Source organism: Anopheles stephensi, unplaced genomic scaffold, assembly GCF_013141755.1.
Source record: "Anopheles stephensi strain Indian unplaced genomic scaffold, UCI_ANSTEP_V1.0 ucontig30, whole genome shotgun sequence".
In the NCBI taxonomy this organism is placed as follows: domain Eukaryota; kingdom Metazoa; phylum Arthropoda; class Insecta; order Diptera; family Culicidae; genus Anopheles; species Anopheles stephensi.
The window spans coordinates 234031-242907 of NW_023405236.1; the positions used below are offsets into that span (position 1 = coordinate 234031).

At 45.7% G+C, this 8877-nt stretch overlaps 1 protein-coding gene across 1 annotated transcript; it reads right to left on the reverse strand.

The window, feature by feature from the left end:
- Window positions 1-376: 376 nt before the first annotated feature.
- On the reverse strand, window positions 377-8433 carry LOC118516473 (protein krueppel-like). Its single transcript, XM_036062391.1, has 2 exons — window positions 7976-8433; window positions 377-5917 (listed from the first exon to the last, which is right to left on the reverse strand). Exons 1-2 carry the CDS (start codon window positions 8013-8015, stop codon window positions 4251-4253), a joined length of 1707 nt encoding a protein of 568 aa, XP_035918284.1. The 5' UTR covers window positions 8016-8433; the 3' UTR covers window positions 377-4250.
- Window positions 8434-8877: the final 444 nt, after the last annotated feature.

Below are 8877 nucleotides of genomic sequence, written 5' to 3' on the forward strand. Positions count from 1 at the left end.
GATTTAATAAGATTACGTTGTCCATTTGCTACTTTAGAATCATATTTTCTCATTTGCTTCTACGACTTTTACTTCTTTTCTCAATTAATTTCCTCCTTCTTGTATCAAAACCCTGTTCCGTTTTATATGTTATAGAGTACGGTTTTATTTTGTTCTTCACGTTTGTTAAAATTCATTTAATTATTTACTTTCAGTTTTATTTTCTGTATATTGTTCCTTCTCTTAACATTTTGTTTTGCATAGTTTTACATGTGACTTTCTTTCCTTTTTCTTTTACCTAGTTACATTATCCTTGTTCCAAGTGGGATTTCCTTTGTGGTTGAGGTAGTTACAATTTCTTCATCAGTTTTGTGGGTTGTCTTTTTTTTTCGTTTCATTTTGCATAAAGTGCATAAAAGGTATTTAATTGGCTTACGGTGATAAGGACAATGACACTGTTGCTTTTGCTGAGCTTTACTGGGGTTATCTAGTGTTTTTTTCCTTCCAGTATTTTCGTTCATTTTTCACTAGAGCAAAAATTTGTACTATGGTCAAAGGAGAGTTCGCTTATTTTTCTTCTTTGTTGTTTTGCTTTCATTTTTTCCTCTTTCGTTTTGTAAGTGTAATGTTTTGTAACAGTTTCGATGCTTTCTTAAGAACATCGCTAACCAACACACCTAATCATACAAGACGATACACATTTATATATGACGGGAAATTTGTTTTTCTCCTTCCGCTTTTCTCTTTACTATGTTTTTGTGCTTTCGAAGTGAGGTCTTTCGAGGAAATTTTTCTTCTTTAGAATATTTGTTTTTAAATTAAAATTTAAAGTTTCTCTTTTCCTAATTAGCTTTTACTACATCGGTTCAAGTTAACAACAACTTAGATAAAACTAAAACAAGCTACTACATTTTTGATTATTGAGTTTAAATGAAAAAGAAGGAAGAAACAGAGTTAAAAATTGCACATTTTTATCCTACTCCTTCCTTACCGACCTAACATCCTTTTTCGATTCCATCTATCTCTTCGGGTAGAATGATTTTCTCATCAGGAGGGACACAGTTTTCATTTCGTTTTTTTGGCATTTACTGTTTCGTTTACTGACTGAACTAGCCTGTGCCTAGTAGCGTTACATACTAACATTAACAATTATAATCCGTTCCAAATCGTTGACCTTTTTGGACACTGACAACACATCTAGCCTTAAATTGTACCCACACGGTTTTGTGACTGAAGGAGGTTTTGAGTTGTTTGCTGGATACTTTCTTCTTTTCCATACCAAAATACCATCGACACGTATGAAGCAGGATGTGGTTTTTGTTCAAATTTTTGCAACACCTATTTACAGCACTTAGCACAGGAGCGCTCCATCGCAAAACCATCGCAAACCTCGGCGGGATCGAATCGGAAAAGAAACACAATTTAAACAACGCTTCCTTACTCGGCAGCACTACCTGCCCGGGAACTGAACCGGACAACCCGAACCGGTGGGATGACACAACACCAAGTGACCAAACCCGGCAACCAATTGTGCGGCCGTTCGGTCCAGTTTAAATGCATGTAATTATTTACACCACCCTGAAGCAAAAAAAAAGAAAAGGGACGAGAACCGGCTCAAGGACGGGGGCCTCACAATGGATTGTAAAAACGGAAAGTAAAATTGGCAACCAAAGATTGCCAGCGTGGCGAAGGGAAAACGGATTGGTTTATGGTTTATTTTGTCGATATTTATGGCCACAATTGGAGCGTTCGCAGGGGTTTTTGGCAAATGCGAAAGGTTAGTTTGGTCGATCGGTTCACGGTCTGCCGGCAGGCTGGCCTTGGTTTGCAACAATTTTGCAAGGGCAGTGGTAATGCCCTTTTTGTGTTTGGCTAAAACATGCTGAGAACACTCAGTCCAATGTCCCTGGAAAGAATTTTGAAAAACCAAAAAGCTGGCTCTTGTTGATCGAAAATCAATCCTGAACGATTATTAACCTTTATCAACACGCTCCTCGAGCTTGCAAACCTTCTTCCTATGATGAATATCCCATCCAGACAGGAAGACATTCCAATTCCACTCGCTTAATTGCATTCAATCGTGCGAATGTGTCCGAGCTCGGGAAAAGGGTGTAAATTACGCCCCGCTTGTTGCCCAATTCAACACCCTTATCAAGAAATCATCCTGCCAGCTAAAACCCTTTCCATGCGGTGTGAGGAAATATTTTTTGGTGTGAAAAACCCCTTTTTTCGTCCCACTCACGAAAATCCACAGCAAATTGTTATTTTATTGAATGAAAATCACTGCAGTCCGGGGTTGAGCGAGGCCGAAAGGGATTTATTGTGCTGTCTTTAGCCGAAAGCCGGAACTTGAAATATCGAGGCAAAAAAAAACTTCGGACGGACAGACTCCCTCGAGGGAAGGTTTAGGTCAAGCATGTATGTAAAACATGTCCCTAATCGACCCTGTGACCGATGGCGGTGGGTTTGGCAAGGAATTTTATGGGCTTTCTCGTCCTTTTTTTTGTCCACCCCACCTCAACTTCTAGCGAACAGACTAGGAAGGGTTCGGAATGTCCGGATGGGTTGTTTATAATGTCCGGCAGCAAAAAAAAGGGAATGTCGGCTGAAGTTCCGGAAGTGAACAACACAAAATGTGTTCTTAATCGAGGGATAAACAGTCGAGAGGGACGAGATCAATCGTGGGGCGGACAACTGTTGATGCTTATCGGTAACCCTTCCGTGGTCAAGGGAGACAAATAAATAAACTTAAACCTTGAAAGGGTAAAATAAAATAATACAACACAAAGTAGTCTTCAATATCCGTTTTTCTTGATTTTCAGCGAAACAAAAAAACGTTTAAATATGTTTGTTTTATTTTCAAAATAAAGAAATAAAAATAATATTAATAGTATAACCGCACCAATGTTGCTGGACCCTTGTTTTGTTTAAACCCCCACTAACACCTTTGGAGACCATTGTTACAAAATAATAAAAAAAAACTCCCCGCCCGCCCGCCTAATCACGCCTAGCACTAGACTTAGCTAAACCTAAAACGGACCTTTTCATTCTCTCCCCCCCCTCCCCCCCCCCCCCCAAAATTAGAATATAAATTCCCCACAAAGAACCCATCTACTATAACTAAAATATTTCAACTAAAAAACGAATTTTGATTTTGCTGCCATCATTTTTGAAAAAAAGTAAACGATTTGCTTTGACCTAAACATTTAACGTGTGTTTGCCCTACAACGAAACGCGAAAGGAGTTTTTGGCACTGCATTTTGGACACGCACTCGGAGAACGATCCCAGATCGATCCACGCGATCACGATCGCACGCGAAGAAGCGATGGTATGGCTAAGAATGTTTGGGACTGTGTGTGAACGGGAACGGGGTGGGTTTTTGGGGAAGAAAGTGGGAGTGGTGGGGGAGGGGATAATGGGGGACATCCTTACGATTCGTCCTTTCTTCTTTTGCTTTGTTTCAGCGCGACTATTGAGGAGGAACTTGTATACCAAAACAAACCGCGTACCCTTGCACAGTAGCCCCGTGACGGATCACGAGCACCGTGCGTCTGGGGTCCGGTTTGATCGAAACGAAACTAATATGAGCAAATGTGTTTTGTTTGTTTTTTTTTCAATTGTTTGTTTGTGAGTTTGTGTGTGTTTTTTTTTCGTTACACACCAACACACTCGCCTCTCTAACACATTTAACATAAAACAATTCGCTTACGTAGAGCCGCTCTGGCTCTAGTGTTAAGCTCCCTGAACGATTTGTGACTTGGAAAAATGGTGATGTTCCTCGTTGATCCTCGAGAGAAAGAGGGAGATAGAGAGTGTGGGAGAGAGAGGATCATCTTGAGGAGTGATCGCGAGAAAGTATAACACTTGTTTTAAGATTACTTTGTACATCGAGATTTCAAAGGCTCATACATTTATATATACAATGCTCTAGAAGGGGGTACGGTTTTAAAGGATCTCCCTCCATTTCTCTCTCTCTCTCGCACCCTCTTTCTCTCACACGCACACACACACACACATACTTTGATTTTCAATTCTCCCCCTCCCAGTTACGGTTTCGGGAGGTGTGTATATAATATAAATTCTCCTATATTAACCTTGTTTGCTGTATAGCGACCGCCACCCCATCCGTACCGCTCTACCAGCAGTAGTACCAGGTGACGCTTAACAGTAATTCTTTAGTTACTTAATAGATTGGCATCTTGAGGTTGTGTCTGACTGTCTGTGTGTTTGTGTTTTTTTGGTGGTTTTCTTGTACATCTCCGTCTCTAGCTTACAGCTCCATCCCGTGGTGTTGCTGCTGGAGCAGCTGTTGGCGCTGCTTGAGGTAGAGTGTCGCCGCATCGTCCAACTCGTCCAGCTCCTCCATGGACACCGGCGAGCGGGGCGAATGCATGCTAAGATCTTCCGGTTCCGTCTGCTCCGGCAGTTCACTCTTGATGTGAGCGATCTGCTGCGGTGTTCGCGATCTGCTAGATGCACGCAGATCCATCGCGGCCGTACCCGCATCGGACGTCACCTCCGTCGGCAGTGGACCGAAGTTAAGCGGAAGCGTTAACCCAGGGAACTTCTGGTGCAACAACATGCCCGGTGTGGTCGGAATCTTCGTCAGCCCGTCCAACGACAGATCACTCGACTCGGACCCACCGCACACCGATTTCGCGTGATCGGACAGGTGATCGCCGCTGGCGGCAGGACTCACGGCCGGTGTCGGTGGACTCGGCAGACCGCACTTGTGGTGCAGCAGATGGTGCCGCCGCCGGTAGCTCGAGTTGCACCTATCACAGTGGAACGGTTTCTGGCCGCTGTGGCTAAGCATGTGCGCCTTCAGCTGGTTCGAGTCGCTGAACTTCTGGTCGCACATCTCGCACTCGTACGGCTTCTCGCCGGTGTGCACGCGCAGATGCCGGCGCAGGTTAGCGACCTGCACGAACTGCCGGTCGCAGTGCGTGCAGGAGTACGGTTTCTCGCCCGTATGCAGCCGCATGTGCGTCTTGAGGTGATGGTCGCGCGTGAAGCGCTTGTGACACTCGGGACACTCGAACGGTTTCTCGCCGGTGTGCGTTCGCTCGTGGTTCTGCAGGACGTGCTTGTACCCGAACGAGCGGCTACAGATCTTGCACGTGAACACCTTATCGCGCGACGGGTCACGTGACGCAACCGAGGAGCAGGACGTCGATGAGGAGGAATTGTTGATGCTGTTCGAGGTGGTGCTGGTGGTCGTGATCGTGGTCGGAAGCTCCACGCTACCGTTCGACTGTGGCGAAGACCCGGACGTTGGTGGTGAGATCGGTCCCGGACTTACCGGTATGTCGACCGGGATCGAGAGATGGTGCGGGTGCGTATGGCTCGGCGATCGCATCAGATGGTGCAGGTGATGGTGATGGTGGGCGGCGGACGATTCTTTGCGGGATGCGGCCTGATGCTTCCGCTTGGTAAGCTTCTTCGTCTGTGGCACTATCTCGGAGGTGGTGGACACGATGTGATTGTTGTTCGTGCTACTGCTGTTGTTGTTGTTGTTGGCGGCGGCGGCACTAAGCTTCAGCGACTTGGAGCTTTTGTGGCTGAGCGCGGGCGAGATTGGACTCTGTGGTGGTGGAGGGCTGCTGTTATTGCTGGTCGGTGTTGGTGGTGCCCACGCACCGAACAGTGCGGCATGCGGTGGGAAGAGCCCGGTAGCGAGCGATGCCCGCAGGGACATTGGCAGTCCGGCGGCCATTAGAGCGGCGGCAGCCGTCTGGTTGGCGGCCAGCAGTTGGGGGGCAAGCATACCCATGGCGGATGCGGTGGCTGGGTGGAACCCACCGTACAGGGAGGGCGTGTGCTGGAAGTTCATACTGAGATGGTGCTGCTGGCGTTGGCCAGTGAGGGGCGGTGAGACCGACAGGCTGCGCTCCTCGTCACGGTTCATACCTTGCAACGTACGGACGGCGGCTAATCCTGCGATGGAGAAAGTAATAGAAAAGAAATGGAAATCCATAAATAAAATGGAACAAAAAAAAAGGAGTTTCTTAACATAAGGTATGTGTAGTCTACTTTTAGGCGCCCAAAACGCAATTCGTCTAAAAATAGTACGCAGTTCTATTCCTAGCCCGTAAGACAAACGCCGGCAAATGAAAGCGAAAGCCGGCTGCTCCATGTGAGCACGTATCCTGCTTGCCGTACCGAAAACACACAAGGGTCCTTTTGCTCTCGCGCTCTCTTCTCACCGAAACGAGTTGCGTTTAACTCGTACGCTGGTTCCACTAGCACACCTATACAACCACACACCGTCGTAGCAGGAAGCACGATAACACACCGACACCATGTGTGTGGAGCAACAAAACAAAGCTCCACCGCACGACACACTGACGACGTCGGGGCGGTCCTCGTCCTTGCGTCGTCTACACCGTCGAGCCCGTGGCGAGACGGATTGAATGGGTTTTTCCCACCCAATATTCCGCTCCCAAGCTCCACCTCGCTCCCTCGCTGGAGTAAAGGGTGCCGCAAAACGCGCGAATATGCGTGCGTGTTGGCAGTGTTGCTCCGGTAACAACAAAACCACATACGCACACTCACGTGGCACATGCCCGGAATATCCTTGCGAGTAGAGTAGTATTGGTAAGTAGTAGGCGCTGGATGTCGTGTTGCCTGATTATTATTATTATTTTTCGCTCACACACATGTTGATGTTTGCGTGTATGTTTGTTTGGGAGGCGGTTTTTTGGCGCGCTACCTATTTTCTACACTTAATCCTTTATTTATGGTTACACTCCTTTTATTCTCTCTCGCTCTCACATCAATGGAAAAGCTTGTATTGATTGTTTACGTTTGCGTTTTTTTGTTTGTTTGTTTGTCATTCGCCATTCATTCGTCAAAATTAGAGAACTTCCCGTTTTATTTACTTTTTTGCTTCTTCCGTCACACATGTGAAGGAACATGAGGTTTCTACTGCCACAAAACCCCTTTCGCGGGAAGGATTTGCTGGTTGCGACTTTCGTTTTTGGACGTGTGGCGCTACTTGATTGAGTTTCCTGTTTCGCTTCATTTTTCGTTTTCATTTACTCAGGATCAGGAAGTGAAATTAATTCTTGTTTACATTGTTGCCTGTTTCTAAGTGTGGGCTGGTTTTATTTATTTGCCATTTTCATCGTTTTTGGGAGAGCAGAAAAGAATGGGCGAGCGTCAGTGGGTGTGCTTGATTAAATTTTCACCCGTGCCAAAATGCCGTCGGTGTTTGGGAAAGAGTTGTGACACAATTCGGACGAAGCAGGAAAAGTTCTGGTAAAATATTATATCACTTAAGAGTGAAAGCAGGTTGATATTCTTTATAAAGAATCAGACAATGTTAAGAAAATAATTTAAAAAATGAAAGTTATTAGCTATTCAGAGGATGTATTTTAAATATTTAATTCTTCTGAAAAAAGCTTTTCATTAAATTATAAGGAGCTTTTTAGAACTTTTTAATCTTAAGAGAGTTTGGCTTATTAATTAAAAATTTTAATTAAATTCTTTATACTTAAGTTTCGTTCAAGAAAATCCTTGGTCCTTCAAAGACGTCTACCACGAAAACATTAAAAGGATCTCCTCTCCCGTTGTACTTTAAAGTAAAAGAGTGAAAAAACACCTCCCGGAGTGTGAATGAAAAGTGAAAGCGATCCGGCTGGATGATGTCCTTCTAACCGTGTACCCTTATATACTACATAAACCGAACCGAATCGAAGGACCTCGGTGTACTGCGCATGCAGCCACACAGGGTTGTTTGTGTGCTGGCGATAAGCGAACGTCTTATGGGCAAAAAAGGGAACCTGCTGGCCGCGGGAAACGGCTCAGCTGTGTGTATGTGTCCTATTCACGGGGCAAAAGCGAAAGTTTCACTTTCATTCAACCCGTCTGCCCCGGATCTCACCAGACCTCCCAAGGTTCTTTAAATTGAATCAATTAAAGCAATTCTAACCCTTCGGGCGCGTGTTTCACTAGCGTTTTAAATTAACTCGTTAACTGTGCGGCGATCCTTACCTCTTGCTGTTTGAGCGTCCTGCAGAAGCGACAAAGCCATAACACTGCCTTGTCACTTGCTGGTTCCGTAGTGTACCGTTGCCGGTGTATGATGTGCCCGTGGCAAGCACTGCACTTCCTGATGCTTCGAATTGCTCGTATCACGCGCTGCTCTTCTTCGACATAAAGCTTCACCAAGGTAAATTCTTCGCTGCACACTGCACTGTTTGAGGTTGGGTTGATAACTTCACACTAAAGTAGTATCGTTCCACGTATAAAGCTACCACTACACGGCAGACACACACACACCCGAACACGTAAACACTGAGTCACTTGCGGCAGGAACTATCGTTAGAATGTTTGCAGGGATAGGGACACATTCGGTTCCGGTGTGAAAAATTCAATTCAAGAATTCAGCTCCTAGCTAACACACCACAAAACGCTCGATTTGTTCGCATAATTCGTTCACTGTACTATTATTTCACTGCATAATTCGCTCAAACGATTTGCATACACTTGGCCATTCAACTTCCTGAATTGTTGTGGCTGCTGCTGCGACTGATTTGTGCGACCGGATTCGCGGATGGACACCGAACGACTGACGATGCTGCTGGTGCTGGTGCGTTCGGGAGCACGCCGGAATGTGACACAATTGTCCACTCGAGAATGGGCTCCTTCGCGGGAACCGCAAACAACAGGAGAAGCAAAAAAAAAAATGCCTCCGAAAGGGATACGAAGGGTAGCAAAAGGCGCCCCCTTGTGCGTGTGGGTTCGTTTTTTCGTTTGTTCCAGTAGGAGATCGAAGCACAAACGGCACACAGCAACCGTCGGCTTTGAGTGGCGGCACGCGAGTGATCTTTGAAAAATAATAGAAATCAGAACGTTAGCAAACGGTGGTGCCAGCAACAGTGCACGCACACACC

Excerpts from the sequence above, each read along its gene's own strand:
- LOC118516473 (XM_036062391.1), bottom strand. The coding sequence starts at position 8,015 with ATGGCTTTGTCGCTTCTGCAGGACGCTCAAACAGCAAGAG. Across the intron at positions 5,918-7,975 it reads GGACGCTCAAACAGCAAGAG|GATTAGCCGCCGTCCGTACG; the intron begins GTAAGGATCGCC and ends TCTCCATCGCAG.